Source organism: Carassius auratus, chromosome 11 (genome assembly GCF_003368295.1).
Source record: "Carassius auratus strain Wakin chromosome 11, ASM336829v1, whole genome shotgun sequence".
Taxonomy (NCBI): Eukaryota; Metazoa; Chordata; class Actinopteri; order Cypriniformes; family Cyprinidae; genus Carassius; species Carassius auratus.
The window spans coordinates 10821134-10846301 of NC_039253.1; the positions used below are offsets into that span (position 1 = coordinate 10821134).

A 25168-nucleotide genomic window follows, 5' to 3' on the forward strand; every position below is an offset into this window, starting at 1 on the left:
AAGACTGAGCGTACTGCTACTAACAGCTGCCAGTTATTACTATTATCACAAAAAATGGTGTACATCTTGTTTGGAGAGGCCGATCCAGAGTGAAAAGCCGTCCCGTTTGGCGATCAGTGCCATGTTGTCGTTAGTGGTTTTGTCAGAAATGCTGGCAAGATGGCCTCCGTTGCGTCCACACTCTTGCAGTGCCTGATACCAATCCATTCTCTTGGCCACCCGACGGTAACTTATGCCATCCGGAGCATTAACGTCAACCACATCCTTCATGAACTCCTCTTTGGTATCTGTTAAAGACATTTTTGCAAGTCTATAAATAAAAGTGTATGGAATATACATTTATAATAAATAAATTATTCATCTGAGGTCATAAAAAGAGCATGCATACTAATGCTAAAAATAGAAAATAAGTTTTAAGACTTCTTTCATGTAATATCAATGACTTATTTAGCAGTTTAATGCTAAATAAACACATTTTTGGTAAAAACATATGAAAACTGAAACTCTTTGGTGTTGCTTTACCATTTTCGATCTTGCACACCACAATACTCCTCTGTTTGAAGGTATTGAAAAAACGTGGATTTGTTATCATTTCCCACTCTCCGATTAAGTTGAGACCAACCATGAAGGACTCGGTGATGTTTGGTCTTAGACCGTATTTCCAGTTAGAGAACTGCACATTGCTGCCATCTAGCCACTTCAGCTGCTCATCTTAAAAAAAGAAAAATGAACAGCTAGTTGATACTTTCCTTCCCAATTTTACACATAAATGCTTGAAAACACTACAACGTTTTGTCAATCTTAAGAAGTCAACACTAGTTGCCGAAAGCCAGATCCAAACACACCTGATCAAGCGAATTAAAGTATACAGGACTATTTAAAAATGATGAACAGGTGTGTTGGATAAGGGTTGGAAGTTGACAATCCCAGGTTTCGACTGATAAGAAGTTCGATCTTTGGGGTGTGATCATCTTACCCATCTTGTTTTTGTTCATTCCCAGCCACACAAACATGACTAAATTTTTGAATGGCTGCAACTGTTGCCTGATGAAATTATTCTCTTCCTCATCACGAATTGTCAGGAATTCTCCGGCCCCGGCTAAAACACACAGACAAGATTACCATTAAACAATGGCCATGTGCACACCACAACTAAAATCAGTTGTCAATTCACCGTTTAGTGCTTAATCTTGTTCTGTAGACTCACATACTCCAGTAAATGACTGACTCCCAAAAAGTCACAAACGATTTGCAGAAATTGTATGCAGTGTGTACAGAAACGAACTGAACATTTAGTTGTTAGTGACATATTTAAATGCATTGCAGTTTTGGTGCAAGAAATCACAGGAAAGGAGTTACAGTACGTCTTGACTCAGAGTTGCCAAATCTTGCTATAAAAAACAGCAAGAGAGAACAATCGAATGCTACCTTGGAAATAAACTCCATACCAAAATATTGTTACCTGCCCCTGCCTAAACTATTATCACTATACAATGGATTGTTTATGAGCCGAGGCAAAAAAGCAAGTCCAAATATGCTTATTAAGCATCGCTTATAATAAGTGGACATGGCAACCCTTCAAGAGCATGCTTCCAAACAGAAAAAAAAACAGTGCTTTTGTTGAAATCGTTAAACATTGGCATTTATACAACATCTTCAAGCAAAGAATTTAAACTTTGAAAAAAAAATACATATAATTCATCACAGAAAAAGCCCCAGATTTGATCCATTCATACCAAGAGACTTGCAGATCTGCGGATCAATGATGTCGTTTTTGCCCCATCTGGAGGCCCCCAGCAGTAACGTATAGCAGTTCTTCTTAAAGCGGATCCAGTTCTGTCCATTGCTTTTGTGAGGACATCTGACCGAATCCACTTCGGGTGTGACAGGCTCAACTGTTATGAGAAAATGCATTTTTAAATCAAAACATGTGCAAGTAAATATTGAAAAGCAGAGGTGGCATTTCTGAATTGAATCCTCACTGTGTGGGATGTGGCAGATCACTCCTGAAAGCTCATCCTCACACTCGGTTGCCTTCCAGAAACCGTCAGTGTCCAGATACACACAGCCTCCTTTGGTGGCTTCAGGGGTCCAGCGGCTGAATTCATTGTGGCTGTGGTCTGTCCAGTGGTAGTGCTCCCCATCCTAGATAAAAAAAATTATAAAAATAAATACCTTATTTTCCGGACTATAAGTCGCACTTTTTTTCCTAGTTTGGCTGGTCCTGCGACTTATAGTCAGGTGCGACTTATTTATCAAAATTAATTTGACATGAACCGAGAGAAATGAACCAAGAGAAAACATTACTGTCTCCAGCCGCCAGAGGGCGCTCTAATACTGCTCATTTTACTGTAGTCTACACTGAAGACATAGAGCGCCCTCTCGCGGCTGTAGACGGTAATGCTTTCTCTTGGTTCTTGGTTCTAAATAAATGCGACTTATATTCCAGTGCGACTTATTTATGTTTTTTTCCTCGTCATGACGTATTCTTGGACAGATGCGACTTATGCTCAGGTGCGACTTATACTCCGAAAAATACGGTAATAATAGTAATAAATAGGGATGGTCATGACATTCAATTGTTACAGTATGTAATCAATAAATGGTGTTTTTTTGATCAAGGAATCATGGAAAAACTGGTCATGTTTTCCACGTAAATAATGAGCAGCACAACTTTTTTCAACATTGGTAATAATACTACTGTATTTTTTACTTGTGGATCAAATCAACATATTAGAATGATTTCTGAATGATTATGTGAGACTGAAAATGTAGCTTTGTACCACTGGAACAAATAATATTTTAAAATATATTATTAATAGAAAACAGGTACTTTAAATGTTGTTTTATTGAACTTTCCAATCATCAAAGAATCGTGAAAAATTACATTACATTTTTTGTTAAATATGTTTAAATAGAAAACGATTATTTTAAATTGTAATAATATTTAACTAATTGATTTAATAATCAAATAAAAGCTTACCAAAAATGTAATAAATTGATACTTTTATTTTGTAGTTTATTTAAAGATCACAGGATTTTGTTTTCTTTTGTTTGACTAGCACAATTTCCCTCCGCTATATTTTATATACTAAAGGGCTTGTAATAAAAATTTGGTCACACTTTATTTTAAGGTCCAAATCTCACTATTAACTAACCATTAACTATGTCTCAATTAACTCCTAATTTGCTGCTTATTAATAGTTTGTAAGGTAGTTGTTAATTTTAGGGTATTTGGGTAGGATTATGGATGCCATGCATAATACACACTTTATAAGCACTAATAAACAGCCAATATGTTAATAATAGGTATGCTAATAAGCAACTAGTTATAAGTGAGAATTGGACACTATACTAAATTGTTACCAAAAATGTTAAATGTTGATTGGATTTCACAATATTACTGTTTTTATGGTATGTTTGCTTAAATAAAGGCAACCTTGGTGGCTTCTTTCAAAAATATATTTAAAAAATGTACAGACGGCCAATTTTTAATTAGATCTTCACTCACATCTTCACTGAAGAGTCCAATCCAGAGGGGCTGTCCTCTGTGAGAGACTTCAACTGTGAGCACTGCTTGGACATATGCGTCAGGTACGCTGGCCAAGGTCATATCGTAGCTCCGGCACACCTGAAGAGCCTCCATCCATGTTAAATTGTCTTGCTGTACCACCTTAAATGTATGATTATGAACCGTGAAATCATCCTGATGCTCAGGTTCCTTTTGTTCATCTGGGGAAATTGTCCATTGGGTGTTAATCAACAGAACACTATTCCATATAACATAGAGATGATTGAAACATTGGCTGGTGGCTCGTACCTGCAGGATGCTGGCAGATGCTGAGATACTGGCGGTCGGAGCAGGTGGTGTAGTCCCAGGTGCCCATCATGTCCGAATGATCATCATTATACATGTAGGCACAGAGCTCCATGGAGTCCTCTTCAAACGACTGCCGTTCAAATCAAGAGGAAAAAGAGAAACGCTCAGATAAAGTGTATCATGAGCAGAAATGGTACGTTATGTACAGCTTATGCAATTATACGTCAAGCCATATGGCGTATGGGAGATGAAATAAAACTGAAAAAAGAAGAAATAAAGGTTTGTTCACCTAAAAATGAAAACTTATAAGACACATATGACTCCTGTGCTTTAATCAAGAAAATATGGAGATGTTTTGAGGAATGTTCATGATGCTCTTTTTCATATGATGAAAATGAATGAAGGCAGAGGCTGTCAAGCTCCAAGAATGCACTTTTATGTTGGTTTTTTAATTATTGCATGGATCAATATTACGGTGCTCTTACGATTTAAACCACAATTCAAAAGTCTTGAGTTAGTGCGATTGTTTAATGTTTTTGAAACAAGTCAAGGCCTTCACCAGTAATATTTATTTCATACTAAGTATAGTATTAACATATTTACTGCCACATCTTACTGATATAAAAATTATAATTTGGAGTACTACTTGTGCACAATGTAAATTTCTTCCCAGCAGGCACTGGACGTCAAAATAACATCAGCCAACGTCAGACAGATGCTGCATTTTGCTTGAGAATGAAAATCGAGTTTAGTAAGTATTGTAAGTCAGCTTGACATTTACTAAATGTTGGATTTCGGTTACACAAAAAAAATAATCTAAGTCAGCTGACATTGGTATTGGACGTTAAATGAACTATGTTTGTAAAAATAGATGATGAATTGACATTGACTTTTGGTCACCCGATGTCGCAACAAAAATGTAATTAAATATCAACGTCTTTCGAAATTGGGTGTCTACTGGGACAACATTAAGTCTAAAACAGGTTTTAATGTTGACGATGTCTTTAAATGCAAGATATTTCAATTGTCCCTAAAGTATAATTACAATAGTTCCACTTCAGCACAATCATATATACCGTATTTTCTGGACTATAAGTCACACTTTTTTCATAGTTTGGCTGTTCCTGCGACTTATAGTCAGGTGCGACTTATTTATCTAAATTAATTTGACATGAACCAAGAGATATGAACTAAGATAAATGAACCCACAGAAAACATTACCGTCTCCAGCCGCCAGAGGGCGCTCTATGCTGAATGAGCCCTCTCGCGGCTGTAGATGGTAATGTTTTCTCTTAGGTTTTGGTTCTAAATAAATGCGACTTACAATCCAGTGCGACTTATATATGTTTTTTTCCTCATCATGGCGTATTTTTGGACTGATGCGACTTACACTCAGGTGCGAAAAATATCGTCCGAAAAATACGGTACTTCAGTATGTCTTTAGTTGGACCGCAGCACTACTTCCACACAATTCATTGTTTCAAACTAGCAGACTGTAAATATACCAGTTTAGTATACAATTACAGGGTATTATTAAGTACATTAACATGAAAATGCATTTGTAGTAAACCGCATAAAATAAAAGTACTTCAAATACATTTTAGTATATTTAATTTTCACTATAGCTGAAAAAAAACAGTAATATGATGAAATATTATATCCATTTCAAAGAACTGTTTTTTTTTATCGTAATTATATTTAAAATATGTATTTTATTTCCGTGAGGGCAAAGCTGCATTTTCTGCATCTATTAGCCCAGTCTTTAGTGTCACATGATCTGGTCATGCTGCTTTAAATGCGATGATTAATATTTTTCTGGAAACTTTCTTTTTTTTTTTAGGATTCTTTGATGACTGTAAAGTTCAAAAGAACATGAAACTGAAATCATTTGTAACGTTACAAACATCTTAACTGTCACATTTTGATCAATTTGCTCAATTTTTATATTTTTGGTTAGAATAGTGTGTGTTATCGTTTTGCAAGTTATTGTAAACATGTCAGGAACAAAACTATTCTCTGTACAATTCATAGCATGCCACAAATGCTGCACAAAAAGTGCTTTGATCAGATCTCCAGATCTTTGTGGTCAATGATATAACTTTCAAAGCAGATGGACACTTGCATTGATGAATATGGGTCGTAACTGGCCATGCAGAAGAGGATTGAAGTTCAGATATGCAACTGGCGAGTTGTCCACCCACTGAGTGTCATGAAGCTTGAACTTTAGGCCAATCCAGACTTTCTGAGGCTGTCCGGGTATCTCTGGTAACATTGTAGTGATGAAATCTAAATGGAGGATAGATGCACGGGACAGACAGAGTCAAGCAACATTATTAAGAGTACTAAAAGCAAGAATAAATATGTTTTATATTAAAATATGTGGTTGTCGGTGGTGGATTTGTTCATAGTATATTAATCAAACACACCCTGTTCAACTTGGTCAGATATGGTGAGCATGGAGCCTGCCAGTGTCTTGCAGAACTCATTGGCATCTTTGAAGGTTTGGAAATTAGATCTAGACTCGGATAAAACCTGATAGCACTGCAAGACATGAATACAATGATGTCATTAAACAAAAACACGTGTGTAAAGTTCAGGGGATGTGAGTGGCTGTGTGTGTATGTCAGACCTTCTTTCTGAAGTGTTTGGAAGTGCTCGGACATGAGGTGTTGGCAGGGGGCGGTCCTGGGCTTCCTTTCTCCGCAGAAGTGACGTTCAGTGACTCGCACACAAACGGCTGTTTTTCATTACATTTGCCGCTGAAACCTACGGAGACAAAAAAAGATTAAAAAGAGGATCACCCGAGTTGCTTCGTAAATCAGAATCGTTGCTGACAGTATAGAGGGGTCTTGAAGTCTTATAAAAGTTACTTAAAAAAATAAAAATAAATAAATGTGTCTTTGTTTTTCTTATTTTAAGCACATGCTTAAAAATGCTTTATTCTTGTTTCTTGTACAAAATAGACCTCATCATTTGAGTGCAATAATGGAACAAAATTAATTAATAAAAAAAATAAAAAAAATTATCTGTAGTTAAAAAACTGAGCGATTTAAAACAGTGAATACAGATTCTGTTTAAGCATTTTATTACAGTAAATATGAAAGTAAATGGAAATAATTGCTGTAAAATTCCATAATTCCATAAAAATCATAATCATGTCCTTGCAAAGTGAAGAAAATAGTTGTCTTGAGGCAACATTATGAAACCGGTCATTAAAACCATCTAAAAGTCTTACCCCCGGTTTTGGTTTGAGTCTAATCCCAGACTAAAATCTAAGTGTGAGCCGTTTCAACTGAAAGAAACTAGCTATGACTGATCTTAAAATATCAGTGTCTTTATTTTGTCTCAGAATGCACACCATTTATGTTTTTTTCTATGGCACCTTAATGTTTATACTGTTTATACAGTTTATACTGTGCTGTACTACTTGAGACTGGTCTGAAGACCATTTTTGTCTTGGTCTTGTCTCAGTACTTGGTCTCAGACTAAGAAGACTCATCATTTTATTAAAGACCATTAAAGACCACAACTGCAGGGATATCACTAAATCCAGGTGCATTGTCTGATTTATTACTGTGAATGGATGTAAAACTGCCTCAAATGCAATCAATTATTATTATTATTATTTTTTTTAAATAAAGATATGATAACAAAAAATTACTTGTAAAAGATTGTTTTTATATTATAATATATATAATTGAGTATTTTATTGAATATGAGCACAATGTGATATTGATTTTATTCAAACATTCAAGTAGTTAATTGTAAGTGAATTACATTTAGACACTATTTACTATTCACTAAGAGTTTTCCCTGAACCATCAATTGGTTGGGATTAAGGAATCTAAAATATAGTCATGAATATAAGGCATTAATATGAGTTCTATACTGTAAGTACTAAAAAACAGCCAGTATTGTAGTAATATGCATGCACATAAGCTATCTAGTTAATAGTGAGATCCTTAAAATAAAGTGTTACTGAAAAAAACAAAAAAAACAAACAAAGGGTGCATCCTGCTCCCCAAGTGATTCATGGGGGATTTTCAACATTTACAGGAATTTCCGTTGTGCAACAAATAGGAAAGTCATTAAATGAGCCATGAAACATCTTGTCAACATGCCAAGCTGCCCCACAACAAACTCTGTATTTACTTTAGGAAGCAGAATGAGACTCTCATACCAGGTTCAAATGATACGTGAGTGATAGAGGGGCACCTTCCCAGAAACGCTGAATAATAGTAGTGCATGGGGCTGAGCCTGCAAACACACACATTCACACACTAATAAATGATAAATAAAAGAGAGGTTCGTGCCAGTAATTGTGCCTCTTGATGAGGTTTGGATAAGGTATGAAAACCAGAACTTACATAAAGGGAACATGAGGACCATGGTAACGAAGGTCTGCCCACCACTTTAAGTTCTCTTGCTCTGAATGCTAAAGATCATTAAACACAGATTCATTACTGGATTATATAAACAACCATATTCACACTTATATTAGTATTATCCATTTCTCAACAGACTGACACTTGATTGTGGATCAAGCAATGTCCATTCATGAGCGTGGGTGTTGTTTCATATAATACTTCCAAAAAAAAAAACATAAAAAAAAGAAGAAAAAAAAAAAAAAAAAGAGTAATAATTTCAATTTTTTAATACACTGGGTGTATAAAAAATGTGGGTATTTTATACATTAAGTTCAAAAGGATAAGTTTCATCATTCAAACTAAACTGATACAGTATTTGGTACTGTTCAAAATTCAGTTTGGGGTAAGTAAGATTATATATATATATATATATATATATATATATATATATAAAACATTATTTTTATTCTTATTCAGCTTTATTGATAAACAGTGACAGTAAAAAAGAAAAAGAAAAAAAAACACCTTACAATAGCTTCTCTTATCTTTTTGTATACTATCTAATTGGTTTTGTTTTACTTATTATTATTAACTTGCTCTATTGTTTTTCTATTCTATCTGCTTCTTTTTTAACTTATTGTATAATTTAAACTTAAATTATATTTCACATTTTTTTTCAGTATATCTGAAGAAAAATAAATGCCGCCTTGATGAGCATATTCTTTCAAAAACATAAAAAATCTTACTGATGAAGATAAGCGTATTGCTTAAAAAAATAATAATAAAGTTGAATACATTTTAAATAGTTTTAATTGCATTTTAAATAACAAAAGAAAATAAAAAAATCCTAATATTTTTGGCAGTAACACTTTGCACTCTACATGCATACTAAAAAGTAAATGTTTTTTTTTATGGTTTAATTGGGTTTTATGCATGTTCTTATCACTATGTGTAGGCGTCATTTGAAGGCATCACTAGCACTTTGTTTTGACGTTCTGTGGAGATGCAGTCTTTAATTTAATGAGTCAGACCTCCCCAAACCCTGGTAATTCAGGGTTTATAAAAACATCTGCCCCCATCTTACCTCAAAAAGACGTTCCTGTAGGCGGCGTGCAGCATTAAGGGTGTTGGGTGCGGCGAGCTTGCTGTTGTTGCTGCTGCAGTACAATAAGGCCTCCTCGAAGGACAACTTTGGCTCTGTTACAAACCAGAACTCCTGGCCGTCTATAAATACTGATGTGTTATGGTGCCCATCTGTTAGTAGTGAAACATGAAACAAGTCACTGATTTACAAACCAAAAAATGACATAACCCATGATTCATTTAGGCACTTGATTTGAAATGAAAGTTCTACCTGGATTGTACCACTCTGGTGTTTTTGGTGTTTCACCTAGAGAATAATATAAAGCCCATTAATATAAATACTGTAATATATATATATTTTAAACATGTTAGTTAGACTTATGTGGCTCCAAACCTGTATGCTTTACGTAATTGTAGCTCTGTTACAGTACATACAATTACAATGAAGGGGAAGACATTTTTCAAATTCAAAAACTTGAAAACAAAACAACAAAGTCTTGTGTTGTTTACCTCGTGGTATCTGACACACCCATTCCAGTTTAGCGTTGCAGTGAAAGACGCTGGGATAAAAAGGCCGTAGAGGAACATTATGAAACAGGAGGAAGAGAAATGGCTTGTAGTTTCCTTTCAAAGTCTGTAAAAAAAAAAAGTTAAATATCACAAGCTGTCTGATTTCAAACAGGCCTTAGGTTTCTACTGTGTAACATCTACTATTCTAAATTCTTAATATTGTCTGTTTGATGCCTTTGATGTTTGATGACAACCTATCGATCATCTCCCCCAACTCCCAAACAGAAAGCAAAAGCAGTACTGTATATAGGTCATTCTAGATGTCTGATTATTGACTGGCAGACTGGATGATGTGAGATCAGATCTCTGTGTGGAGCACTGACTGCTGTCAGACTCCTCATGCAAACAAAAATCCCACCGCAAAAGGAAAGTTTGGAAATGGAAACTGATATTTCCTACTGATACACAAAAGACAGATTGACTTAAAACCATTTATGTTGGTGAATAAAAATGACTAATTGTCTAAAACTTTTGCACAATAGTGTATATTCACCAACTATAATGCGGTTTTCATGTCATGCTAAAATTTTACATTGATGCTATAATGTCTGTAATTTTAATGAAAAACATAGTAAAGTACTACAGTAACAACCTTTTAGTTAGGTAAATGTAATTTATATCAACAAATATGGTAAAACCTTTTAGCTTTTAATTGAAATGTAACTTTTACAGTAAAATGTTGTTCAAATGAAACAGTAAACATTCTATGTAAATAGTAAGTCATCTTATAATTTACAGTGAGAAACAGTAAAAGTCTCTGTGACATATTACATTTCAATGTATTTTATTAAAATAGTTACGTTTGTGATCAGTTTTAAAGTGTTAAATACTACATTTTAGGTTGTATTTGTCAAAAAAACAAAAAATCTTATAAATATTACAATTATTTTAAAATATCAAGAAATGTGTACAGCTACCCAAGTAAAGTTTTTAACTTAATTATGTAATAATGTGTTTTACTAAAGAGAAACTAGAATAAAATGTGTCATTTCTTCTGTTGTTTGTCAGGATAATTTAGCATAATAATGCAGTTTTGTGATTTTATGAGAGGTCAGGGGTCATGCATGATTTGAGAGTTATGTTTACCACACCTTAAACGCAACACAATCCCTGTTATAGGCATCATCTTCATTGAATTCCTCAGGAAAGATCATCATGGAGACCTGTTACCAAGCAGCAGAAACAAATGCTAACAGTTACATAGTTCACACGTTAGCTGTAGTCAACAAGGAAATAAAGGAGCACTCCGATAAAGGCTCCGATCACAACTCAATTTTGTCTTTATTTGGTTCAGAAAACATCATCTGCTGGTGCCTCACCGGACGCCCGTCACTCCACTCCCAGTTGTTGTTGTTATTTGGATTTCTGCGATTTAGTCCCACCCAGAAAAAACGATTATCACTGTACAGGGAAACAGACAGCACAAGTAAAAAGTCAATAAATGCCATTGACCTTGGTTTAGTGTGTGGGGCAATATGATAATAGGGATTAAATCGGTCCCATCTGTACCTAATAGAGCCTCTCAGGATGTAATGTAACGCTTGCATATCTTTAGCCTCAGTGAAGCTGGGCAAATGCCCCCCTAGTGCCTCACAGAAACGCTCCGCCTCTTCCCACGAACGCTTCCTGGTCAAACGCTCCTCGTGAAACACCTGCAGACACATTCAAACAGATGTTGATTAGATATAACTAGAAATGGCTTCATTGTCTTGACTCAGCTTCTGTTGTTTTAGGTGAATACTGGCTGAACTAACCTTGTAACAGTACTTTAGGCCTTCCTTTGAGACCCATCCTGGTGCACAGGAAGCATTGAGATTGGGCTCCACTGGATCTGGGGTGGGTTGGACCATTGATTTGATGGGTTTCTTACAGATTCTGCCAGCTTTGAACTGAGTGCAGTTCTTAACAACCCACTGGCCCAAAGGAATCCTAGTAGACATCACCACACAGCCACCGGCGAAAGCTGGAACACATAATCACATTCAAACTCAAAGACAAATATTTTAAATTATGGGTTAACACTTTAGAATAGGCAATATCTATTAGTTGCTTATTAGCACGCATATCACTAGATTATTAGCCATGTATTCATGCTAATTGAGAACATATTAATGCCTTATTCTACTTATTCTACAATCCCTAATCTTATCCAATACCTAAACCTAACAACTATCTTACTAACTATTAATAAGCAGAAAATTAAGAATTTATTGAGAGAAATGTTATAGTTAACAGTTAACAAGTGTTACCTATTCTAAAGTGTTACCAAAAAAAAATAAAAAATTTGAGAGTGGCGTTCCAGCAGATGAGAGAGAAAAAAAAACAAATTCCGATCATGAATTAAAAGTACAAAAAAAATTCAAAATAAACCAAGAGACTGGCTTTTTTTTGCTTTAAACAAAACTTGGTTGTCGAGAGACTAGCATATTCTCACCGGGGCTTAAGCTATGCTAACATCCTACGTCACCCGCTGGAACGCCACTCTCTACAGTACAACAGTTAGCAGAAGCTAGATATTTTGGTTTATACATTTTAAATATATATATTTTAATTACAAAAGTGTATAAATTCCACTCAGGAGGCCTTTATTATCCTCCTGGAGCCATATGGAGCACTTTTTATGTTGGATGGATGCACTTTATTGAACTTCTATTGGACAATTGAATATCAACAGCCATTCACTTCAATTATAAAGCTTGGAAGAGCAAGGAAATTTTTAAGTATCAAGTCCAACTGTATTCGTCTGAAAGAAGAAAGTTGTATACACCTAGGAGGGCTTGAGTAAGTGAGTAAATCATGTGGCAATTTGAATTTTTGGGTGGGACTATACCTTTAATTTATATTATTGAACAACCTCAGTCGATCCCATGATGTGCATTACCTGGTTCTAGCCATTTCCAGTTGGTGTAGGTGACCTCGCCTGCTGTCCCATCCTGACCGATCCAGTGGTACTCCCTGGACCCTTTAGTGTCCTGTAGCCCGGTCCAGAAATACAACACCTCAGTGCTGATGTGCTCTTTCAGAAGACTGTTAATGAAGGCCTGTTCAAATCTAGAGAGGGGATTATATATCTTCATGTTACTAGAAAATGTCTAATTAGAAATTAGTTTAGTTTTATTAATGGCTCACTGTTATTATTTATCATACTTGACATAGCAGTCATTAAAAATACAGTTTTTAGGCAGTTACTCCTTGGCTAACTGCTAGTTGGTATAAAAGTAGCTAGTTTTTTTTAAGATACAGTCTTAATATAGTGGTAATTTTTAAGGAACTGGCACCAGAATAAGTTTTTTTTTAATCACTTGAACAATTAAGTGGCTATTTTCTGAGAAAAAAACTAAAACTGTTGTTCTTATGCAGGAAAAATAATGTATCTGTTCCAGGAAAAGTACATTTTTACGTCTTGCATCTTGATGTATTAGTGTGACATTCTAAACCAATGTTTTCAGCGATACTATTAACTACAAGATTATTGCTCTTTGTATCACGCTGATCTTATGAGTTGTAAATCTAATATATATTAACAGTCACCTGTTATTAATGGTGAGATGGCAGCTGTTTTTATAAAACACCGGCTCAGTTTCCACTTTATAGCAAGCATTGCCATGTCTCCTCCAATTCTAGAGAAGAAAAAACTGTCTGTTTATTCATGAATAAGATTCACATGGGCGGCAATAACAACAACATGAAGCACAAACATGTTGTATATCCATGGAGTTAGGAGTTCATTGTTCCATAGTGATGGTCACTCACCCCGTCTGGAGGGCAGCCTTCCTCTGGGGCGCTCTCATTCAAACTCCCATTCGACTTACACATGTAAGCCCTCGGCTTTTCACAATCAGACACAGACCACGTATGATGCTGCAAACACGCATAGAGAAAATAGAGCAGAGCTAATATTAAGATCAGCGCTCTTATTTATGTGATATAATCGGACATGACGAAACACACACACACACACACCTCTCCTGAATAGTACACGCAGTGGATGGTGTTTGGTAGAAGTGGTGGAGGTTGAGCTCTGGCCCAGTATGTGAAAGAAACCGGTTCTTTATCGACCCATTCAAAAACTGAGGTGTTTCCATTACCAACAAGACCAATCCATACCTCTGTCTTCAGATCTGTCAAATATAAATCATAAAACATATCAAGTCTTTACAAATGTATGACACTGTATAATATATATGTATATGTACAATAAAAAAACAAATAATATACATAAATTATAATTATAAATTATATGTTTTACATAATAAATCCCACGGACGGACAGATACTTTATTTTTTATTTGAGCATAAATTTTTTTCTTTTTGTTCAATTTCAAGTTCTCAAGTGAGATCTCAATGATTAAATATTTGCATAAGAAAATAAAAATACTTAGGAAAATATCAGTTTTTTTTTAGCAATGTATTTAACATTTAATGCAACTAAGATTGTATGCTCTCATTTAAGATCTTTTAAGGCCTTAAATTATAAAAAGGCAAAAAAATTATAATAATAACCCTGATACATTTTCTAAATAATACATATTTTACATGCATACATACAGTATATTACAAAGTAATTTAATCAATCAGTTCAGTTTTTGCATTTCCCATGCATTTTGAAAAACATTAAAGCTGTGTAGGCTACTACAAAATATGCAATCCAAAGGAAAAAAATAAATAAATCAGAATCCATTACAATTATTTCTTTATTTACAAGCTTTGTCATGCTAACTACATTAAAAAACAAGAAAGCTTAGAGATTAACATTAAACACAACGATGACTTTACAATCGGCTTGCTTTCTCAGAACATGTGTTGTTAATAGCTGTGTGTTTACCTGAGTGAAAATTTGTGTGTAGCATTTCAATATCCTCTAAACTGTGGATGCTGGCAAGGTCAGAGTAATCTTCCTGACACATGCTCAGAGCTTCATGCTGGGACAGTTTTGACTCGGTTTTACTGTGGAGTTTATAACAGAATCCTTTCCACCCAGTCCAACCATCTTTACACACCGTGGGCTTATATACCTCCCTGTCTGCTGAAAGGAGAGGGAGAGAGACATCTGCTGTGAAAGTGAGGAAAAAAAGAAAGGAAAACAGAACAAGAGGGCAGTATCTGACCTGTAGTCTCACTGTCTTTGTCATTCTTCATGCAGATGAAGGGAAGCCGATTTTCACACGTCTCTGCACCGAAACGCAGCGGCTCCTTCAGAACTCCACAGTCCTCGTCCGATATAAGAGATCTGATCGGGATGCCTAACAAACACGCCGTGTGACACACAAACAAAGCACTTCATGCAAACAGTGCATTCATCAAAAAAAAAAAAACATTACTGTAAATGTGCTGGAATTATCACATTAGATGATTTAATTGGATATTAAAAGATGTTTATTATAAATATTACTATATTTAATGATTTCACATTTGCATCAATGGCATCATATATGATCTATTAATGTCATCCAAAATACATTCAAATGCAGTTCGTTCATACAAACACCTAAAGGGGTCATGAACTGTCTTTTTTATTATGTTATACTGTTCCCTGAGGTTTACTTCTAAAATTGTCAAGATTTTTCCATCAAAATCATCATAATTTTGAAGTAAAAGGTTATTTTATGTCCTGTTTTTAACCCCCACGCTCTGTTTAAAAAAGGTGCAATCTGTAATAACAGCCAAAGCAATAGTGAACACATAATAAAAACAATCTCACACTTGTGTGTAGTGACATTACTGTCAGATCCAATATAGTTGGCACAGCATTGTCTTTTAATTTCAGTCGTACTGAAAATCCTGCGTCGAACTGTGTCTTGTTTCTAAACGAATCCGCCGTAAAACTAAATAAACAAAGGACGAGTTCTTTCTTAAAGTTTATCCACTCTTTCCTAACATTGGGATCAGAAAGAAGTTTTTTCCACAGCATCTTGTTGTATTCTGAGCATCTATATGATTTGGTTTCTGAGTCATAATCACTACATGCGTGAATCGGTGGGCGGGGCTAAACAGGCAGTGATGTAGAAGCAGGCGTTGATCTTCTTCTGCGGAGGTGGGGTTTAGCCACACTATGACATCATAAAGTGGTACATTCCACAAGCTGTTGTTTTGGCAGACTGCCTTCAATATTACCTGTTACAAGTACTTTTTGAGTTCTGAAATGTTTTTGGAGCACAATGACCTCTTACATGTCAAAGATAAATAGAACTTAGATTTCTTCAAGACCACTTTTTTTTATCAGATTACGTTATTGGAGTAACTTCTCCAAGACTGTGTGCAAATCACTGGCATAAAAAGTGTTTATAGAAACAGTTCACTGTATTGACAGGACACACATGGGGTGAGGAGAGACAAACCGCCCACATCATGACAATGGCGTCATCACAGAGACAGATTCTGCCTGTGTCTACTGCATAAACACGCCGTTCAAGTCATCAGTTTGTTCTTCTAGCGAAACAACTATCCTTGTATGCCCACACACTGGCACATTAACGGCGACAGAAAGGTCATTGTCACTGGCTGCTTGCACAGTACTCTTGCACCAAGATAAGAGAAGATAAGATAACCTGAATCACTGGGAATCTGAAAGACTGTAACGCCATAAATATAATGTGCTGTAGATGTAGGGCACAACAGATGGTGGCACAGTGGGTTAGAAAAAGGGAAAAAGCATCCAAAAGGAAAATATTACGTCAGAGATTCCACCTCTTCCATATGTTTAACTGAACAACATGCGGTTGAACTATCCCTTTGAAACATGAAAGAACAGTAATCTACTACAAGATTCTTTATAAGACATTTTTCGGTTAAAATCACCTGTTTCCCAAGGGGCAAAAGATAAAGCTGATCCATCTGACCACTGCCAACCCTGCATCCAGTCCAGATGGTTCAAGCCGATCCACAGCTTGCTTGGCAAGTCTTTCTGATTTTTAACTGCAGGGGGAAGGAGATAAACAATGAATATTAAACTAAGTAAAAATATGAACTTAGCTGCGAGGTCATCGAGAATTAATCCTGAAATGTGTAATTGTGCACCAAAAATAATAAGTGTTTTCAAACAGGTTTCTCTAACACTCCCACCAGCTCCTATTGGTCGGACAAACAAATAGCCCTGCCCCTGAACTTATGCTATTGGTTGAGTCAGTGTTGCTAAGTCAGCCACGGAGCAATGGTTGGAAAATGGTATAAAGTTTGAGAAATTTCAACAAAGCTAACCTACTAATGGCCCACTTAGAGTAGTCTGTCAACATTAACATGGAACTGGGCGACAGCATTTGAAGAATATGGATGGAGATGCAGAAGTAATTTTACAACTCAAATGTACATACGCTGTTGTAAATAAAGTAATAATTGACCAACAGGGGAAGATGCTAAGAGATAGGCAAGATCACTGAAAATATGACTACTATGCAGAGAGAGAATTCATCAAAACAGACAGTAAACTGTTATCAAAAAATATATTAATGCATCCAATCAGTAAATAAAATGTGATAAAAATGATCATGGTCTCCAGAAAAAAAGTATTAAGAAAGTTACTCGGATACATTAGATATACACTAGACAGTAGAGTCATTTTTAACACTGATACATTTACATTTACATTTATTCATTTAGCTACCGCTTTTATCCAAAGTGAAGTTGTCTTGCTCAGGGACACATTGGTGTCTCACAGTGGATTCGAACCCAGGTCTCTCCGACCAATGGCATGCGTCTTATCCACTAAAAAATATATTAATTGTAATAATATTTTGAAATACATAAAATAGTATAATTTTGGTGACCATAAGAGACAAAAAAAAAACAACCTCAAACTTTTAAACAGTACTCTATGTATAACAGAATGCTGTAGCAATTTCAGAGCTCATAACAAAACAAGATTAAAGCACAAAAGTAAAAATGAGGAATGAGTCTTACAGAAGTCAAGCTCTTGAGGGCTGGACACGCTGAGCAGATCTCCGCCTTGACTGCGACAGGCATCCCTCGCCTCGTGCCAGGTCACCACCGCTGTGGAGACCACCTGATAGCAGCGTCCTTTCACAGGGGCTTTCTCCCATAAATTAATGCATCCTTCCACTAAATGAAAGAAAACGGGTAGGAGGTTAGTTACAATTCTTTTATTACACAAACCTCCATCTGTTTGACTCCCACCCATATGCAAATCTATCATTCTGTCTCTGACCTTTGGAGAGTTTTTTCAGAAAGTATAAGCAGTCATATTTAAGGAATGTGCAATATAGTTCAAATGGCTTTGCGAGAAGAGAACAGTGTAAAAAGCGCAGCTTAAACCAGCATGAGTTCCACTTAAAACCTAGCAGGTCTAGCAGGTCAAGCAGGTCAGAGTGGTGTTTGATGGGAAAAGTTTGACTAAAGTGTTCTGCTCCAACGTCAAACATCTGTGGCATAGTTTTTCACAGAAAAAAAAACACATTTTAGAAAACCCATAATCACTTATTGTATTTACTTATTTATTTATTGTATTTAAATCGAAACATTTAAATCTTTTCTGAATAAACAAAAAGTATTTGTAGATAAAAAGACAATGTGTTCAGAAAATAAATATTTTATGAATTTATTTATTTAGATAAGAAGCGTTCATACATAAAAAGATGTGCACAGAAATTTAAATAAATAAATAAATAATTTGAAAGGGTCATGAATTGAGAGATCAAATTTTCATTCATTTTATTTTTTACATGTAAGAGGTCATTGCAATTAAAAACATCCTGTATGTTTCCTAAAATGGTCTTTTATTTGTATTATTGCATTTTGCAAATTGCATTTTGAAAAAATATTATGTCAAAATTATACAAAAATTATAAGTGCACCCCAGGAAAAATTACGAAATAATGTATTTCACAACCCCTTTAAGATATTTAAAAATAAAAAATAAACTGAAAGTTATTTCATCTGTTTATTTCATAATAAAATGTGTTCTTAATAAGCCATAAAAAGAAAAGAAAAAAATAATGAATAATGTGTATATATATATATATATATACATATGCTAATGCTAATTAGCATCTTATAGTCAATCGCTCAATGTCTCAGTGTTTTGTAAAATGAGTCACATGTACTTTGTCTTTCTAGCTGTCCTCTGGGAAAACCTCAGCAGTGGTTGAGCGGAGTAAACCTTACCATACTTCAGGCAATTCCCCCACTTCTTCTGTAGATCATAGTTAGCTGTGGTGGAGCACCAGTCCAGTGTATTGTTTCCGGTGCCAGGCAGACAGCTGTGGTGCCAGGTCCCATTGTAGAGGAAGGGGAACTCACAGGGTGCCCCGTTAGAATTCCCCCCGCTTGTGTGCATCCCTGAGGAACAGGGGAACAGGAATTTATTCTGTTTGTGGGGCTTGTGTAGCTAAAATCTTCCCTTTGGCACATCCTCAGAGGAACAAATGACTCGTAAATAAAATCATGGGGTAAATTTGGTTTTGATTTAGTTAGAGTGAAGATTCAGAGCTTAATAAATACATGCCAAAATTTCTCTCATCTCGCCACACAGATCTTCTTTAAATCACCATTCACTGTGGATTTTGAAAGAAGTTTTCTGAATGCTCATGTACTACTGCTCCTATACAATTCTAACATGCAATGTCATGACAAAAAAATATCAGAACTCTTGTGGGAACCTTTTGGCTACATTCACACAGTCAGTGAATAAAAGCCTTGATCTCTGTTTGAAACCTGCAACTGCAGTTATTTGTGCAATTTTCTTCTTTATGTGTGTTGTGCATCGGCCAGCTCCTCAGCGAGGAGGAATCTAAAGTGTTAAGATGTATGTCCAGCTGTCAGTCAACACCAGTGTGGATATTCACTGTACTTCATCATTTCAGATACTGTGTCTTAGAAGTATGTCCAAAATAAAAAGTTCCAGCATGAAATCTCATCTGAAGTAACATGTCTGCCAGTTTTGTTCTGACCAATAAAAAAAAAAAAGGTTTCTAATAAATTGCACCATCGCAAAGTTTGCTCAGATCACACCAAACCATGCAAATTCTTATTACTGTTATACTTTGTTCTCAAGTTGTTAATGTTAGCAACATGAACATTGCATGACTGTGTGTATTGGTGTATTAGTGTGTTTTGGCATTGTCTTTGGATTTATATTTCTGTTCAGTCTAACCTGTAATCGTCATACCATTCGAATTTCATTACCGTAACTCTATTTATGTCTAGTTTAATTATACCGGATCGGGCTAATTTAAGGAACAATGATTCTGAACAATGATTGGTTATGTACTTGCTCAGTAATTGATTTTGGATCATTTTTAATAAAAAAAATAATAATTGTCACATATAATTTTAAGTTACATACAATGCGGTTTATTCCACAATTCTAATGTTTGTGCAGTATGTTTTTTTCATGAAAATCAATTAATCATTTTATTCAGGACGCATTAAAATGACTTAAAGTGTATAAAACTATGTTACAAAATACTTATATTTCAAATAAACACTTATTTTTTACTTTTCATTTATCAAAGCATGCTAAAAAAATTAACTGTCAACCTTAATAATAATAATATAATAACATAAATAGTTTTTTAAGCTCTAAATTAGAATATTAGAATGATATTTGAAGGATCGGGTGACACTGAAGACTGGAGTACATTTTAAATGATATTAAATTGAAATTAAATAGAAAGTGAATAAATAAATGCAGCCTTGGCTAGCAACATACAATTTTGAATTACAACTTCTGTATATTTGAGGTAAAAACAAAAACGATTAAGCGGAACTGACAACCACATTCTTCATCTGTATGAAAATAGCCTATGATACCAAAAAAATCCTAACAATGTTTTTTAAATATTTGCAATCTGAGAATGTACAGAAACTATGTTAGTCGAAAGAAAAACTGAGAGAAAACTTGCTAGCCATTTACTGCCAGAATTGAAGCAATCGCTTTGCTCAGTAAATATATGAGGAAGTAGAGTTTCCCATAAACTCCAGTATTATATTGCCACAATCACATTATATAACAGTAGCTGTTTGAGCTAACATTCAAGACTCTTCCTGCGGGGCAGAGCAACTGAAAGCAGATGAACTGGATGATCTGAACAACTGTTAAACCACAGCAGAGCACCCCCCATGCACCTGCTGCAAGACTGTGCAAGTGCAACACAAAGTAAACCACAGGCCAACAAAAAAAGAGATGTGTGCCGCATGTGTCAGAAATTAAATATAGAAAAATAATATATAGCTGTAAACATATATTCTTTTATTTTTATTTATTATTTTATTATTATTTATTCATATTTATTTTATTTATATATTTATAATAAGCACTTTGGGATGTCTATGTACAGGCATTTATGCATTTTAAATTAATATTACAATAAGTACAATAAGGGATAGGAACTTTTATTGTTTATTTAGCTATATATGTATATTTGTTGATATGTATATTGTCTGTTTGTTTATGTCTGGGACTACGGATGGAAATTAGCATCGTGCTAAATCCGGCGTATTTACGTTCAACTTTGATTGTACTTTCATGAATATGCACGGTCCCATTTAAATAAATAAATTTAAATTTAAATTTTAGTGCCGTCAAATGATTAATCGCAATTAATCACATCCCAAATAATTGTTTTTGTTTACATAATAAATATACAAAGCAAACATATATTATGTGCATATAAATACACACACGTGCTGTATATATTTAGAAAATACATAGGTGTGTGTATTGTAAATAACAATGTTTTATACTTTAATTATGTAAGTAGTAAAATGACTTTTTAATATTAAGACTTAATACAGATTGAAAAAAATTGCATTCCGGGGCCTAAAATGCATGTTGTTGGGGTCGCTTCAACCCACGGACATGATAAACAACATGCAACAACATTGATAATGTAGTCCAATTCCACAGGAAAACCATATACATATTTAATATATATCATTAATATATATCATATATTATATATTTAATATATAAACAACATTTTTCTTAAATACATGCATGCAAAAACTTTTATTTTGAATGCGATTAATCGCGATTAATCGTTCGACAGCACTATTTATTTGATAGATACAGTCTCACTAATTGCATCAACCTCTTTTTGTGAACACTACTTTGTTTCTAGTTAAACTGTTTCTAGGAAACTGAAAAAAAAAACTGTGTGCCCTCAATCCCAGAACTTGTCAGCCAATCCGATTAGAGCTTGCCAGGTCAAGAAAGCACTGTTGTGAGCAAATGCGCCATCTTTTTGCAGACACATTTATCTAAAACGACTTCTTACAAGGACCATAACCCTAGACAACCTTTCTCAAAGGCCCAATGGTTCAGACATCACCTTTCTAGGGTTTGAACCTCCAGCTACCTTGTGACCCATTAGAGCTGCAGCACCTCTAAATAAGCATCATGTGCATAAATGAAAGCATCATACTTCGATAAGGCTGCTGACAGATGTTTTCCGAGCTCCGTCCTCTTTTCCAAGTGTCCTGTCCGTCCCTCTTGGCGGTCACAGAGTCGTTGGTCCCGACGCTGAGTTTCATTTGGTATTCTGTGTAGATGATGTCCTCGTAGCAGTTCCAGCGCAGAATCTCCGTGGAGTCGCAGCTGAACAGGATCACGGTTTTAGAGCGCACCTCCATACCCAGACACTTTGAGGTCTCCATGTGGAACAGTCTGTGGGCCGAACCCCATTTCCACGACACGGCCGGCACCGACGAGCAATCACCCAACTTCAAGGCTCCATCCTGGACCAGGAGGCACTTCCCACTGCTATTGTGCTGGATAGTAAACGTGTCCTCTCCTGCATAAATAAATCAGATTTTGTTATTTGATGCAATTACATCCTGCATGAGATGATGACAGAAGAGAGCAACCGACTCAGCATGTGCTAAAGTGCTTTATATCTAATTCAGTCAACTACCATGTGCTTTTCATCACTGCTTTATCTAAATCAACAAAGATAATTAAGATCCAAGCGTCCTTAGATGACCTTCTCAAACGTCTGGAGCAGGCTTTGTTTATACACTAGGGTGTTTATGTTAAAGCAGCCTTGGAGTGCATTTAAATAAACTTCGGATTATTAACTGGTATTTCTCTCTTGCCAAAGAGAAGTTATTTTCCACGTGTCTGATTCAGTGTCAAAGCTGTCTCATAATAGTGTATGTACGCTCCTTTGGACTTCGCTGTTTAGAACAACAGGCAGAAAACAAAGGGCTCTTTGAGTCACGCTGTGCTCTGGTGAGGCTGGGCCGTCACTGCAGCCCCAACAAAACAAACAGCAATTCTCTGAAAAACACACATGAAGCTTTTTTGTTTGTTTGCTTCTATGAAACATATTTAACAAGGGTGTATTTTAACTGCACACGAATGATTTATCTAAGTATAAACCTACAAAAGTATGTGCGCGCAATCAAACACACACACACACACACACACACACATATATATAATGTTAAGAAAATTTATTAAATTAGATTTAGAATTTAAAAAATAAAAGCAGAATGTAATATAATTATGGTTTAATTTTATAAATAAATTGAAAAATGTTTAATAATAAAAATTTAAATATTATTTCTCTCTCGCTCTCTCTCTCTCTATGTATGTATATATATGTGTGTGTGTGTTAAAATGTTTTTGATGTAAGCATAAACCTACAAAAGCATGTGTGCTCATTACAAATATTATATTCAGCAAATAAGTAAATCTAATGTGGGTTTTTTTTTCAATCAAATTATGTTTAATAAATGTATAATTATGTACAACTTAATATTACATAATACAATTAAAGATAGATTAAATATTAATTATTATAGTTAAACATTTATGAAATAAACTATAGAAAATGTTATTAAATAATGTAAGTAAAAGCTTGTTTATATATATTTGATTGTAGATATTCATTCAATTAAATTATGTGTATCAACCAATATTAGATTATGTATTTAATATAGTAAAACAAATTCAGAAAATGTATAACTAAGAAGTATATAAATAATACAGTAGATATTGCAGATGTATGGCATATATAATAGTATCGTGTGAAGGCTAATGGGCAAAAAATTGTGTAATGTAAATGGCTGAAAGTCTCTCGCTCACACACTCACACACACACACACACACACACACACACACACACACACACAGATCTCACTGAAATATGAGGAGGTGTTTTGCAGAAGGCGAATAAGAGCCATGATCTACACCGAATAAATGATGAGGGTTAATATTTCACTGCAGTTATAAAACTGTGCACATTGATTTCCTAACACTCACCATGATGTCACTCTAAACAAGGCATATTAGTCTTTTAAAGTTTACATTTATAAAATTTCAGAATGGTTCGATAATAACTGTATTAATAGCAGTTAGTTTGACGTTACAGAATATCATTAAGGTTATAAACAAAACGGCGAGGCTGACTTACCGTTGTTTACAGCTGATACGCATCTTGCTAAATTAACTCCCGAAAGTAGAAATATTATTGTGTAAAACAACTGCTGTGTGCGCCAATCCATTATCAGAAATGTAAACAGTTTCTCCTGACTGCACTCATGCGTCTCTTCAGACTACATATGTTCACAGGCCGGGTTTGTGCTATCACGATGTGAAGCGGAAGAAAATCCCCTCTGCCGATGTTTGCCTCGCCACTGCTGAGCGATTTTTGTTTCTGTTTATCGCAACACCGACGGACAGCTGTGGTTGGTCAGCTGTCAATGACGTCATAGCAAAAAAGCAACGCCCTAATGTGCAGTGCGTCTCATTATACTCTTTTTGTATTTATAACAACATTGGTTATTTTAGCTGTTTTTTTTTTTTCATTTAGTACTGTTTTTATTATTTTTATTATTATTTTAGTGTGGGAGTCATTAAAGAGAGATTTAAATTAATTAATATTAAATTCGTTTATTTTTAAAATAATATGTAATACTCTCTCTCTCTCTCTCTCTCTCTCTCTCTCTCTTTCTCCCCCCAGCCTTCTCTCGATATATATTATATTACGAAAGTAAAGTTAATAGCTTAATTACTTTACATTATTATTATTATTGTTCAATTATACATATTATACATATTACATAAGTACACTGTTCACCAAATCTGGACAGTCTTTTTTTATGCCTATATGTATTCCTGGACCACAAATGTCCTGTCATAAGGGTAATTTTATTTTTTATTTTTATTTTTTCATTGCACCATCTGTATCATCTGTATCTGTATCAAGCTATGCATCAACAATATTATGGATAAATAAAATATCGATGTGTAGTTTGTAAGGATATTCGGCTGAGATAAAACTAAGAGATAAAAAAAAGATAACAAATCTAAGTGTACAAAAAAATCTAAATATTGAGAATATCACCTTTAAAGTTGCATATTACTTATCAA

General features: G+C 34.9%; 1 protein-coding gene across 1 annotated transcript in view; it reads right to left on the bottom strand.

Moving 5' to 3' along the window:
• LOC113111013 (lymphocyte antigen 75-like) overlaps positions 1-24446 on the bottom strand; it is a 28706-nt gene extending 4260 nt beyond the window's left edge. The window contains 30 exon segments of the mRNA XM_026275380.1: positions 64-287; positions 523-711; positions 977-1099; positions 1737-1895; positions 1983-2145; positions 3512-3732; positions 3821-3950; positions 5943-6106; positions 6247-6361; positions 6450-6586; positions 8001-8077; positions 8188-8255; positions 9272-9441; positions 9542-9577; positions 9781-9904; positions 10932-11003; positions 11160-11241; positions 11350-11492; positions 11595-11803; positions 12722-12891; positions 13372-13460; positions 13594-13701; positions 13804-13961; positions 14666-14866; positions 14949-15083; positions 16639-16755; positions 17737-17895; positions 18958-19131; positions 22218-22586; positions 24210-24446. Coding sequence (XP_026131165.1) covers positions 64-287; positions 523-711; positions 977-1099; positions 1737-1895; positions 1983-2145; positions 3512-3732; positions 3821-3950; positions 5943-6106; positions 6247-6361; positions 6450-6586; positions 8001-8077; positions 8188-8255; positions 9272-9441; positions 9542-9577; positions 9781-9904; positions 10932-11003; positions 11160-11241; positions 11350-11492; positions 11595-11803; positions 12722-12891; positions 13372-13460; positions 13594-13701; positions 13804-13961; positions 14666-14866; positions 14949-15083; positions 16639-16755; positions 17737-17895; positions 18958-19131; positions 22218-22586; positions 24210-24300 — 4377 coding nt within the window. The 5' untranslated portion in view covers positions 24301-24446.
• Positions 24447-25168: the final 722 nt, after the last annotated feature.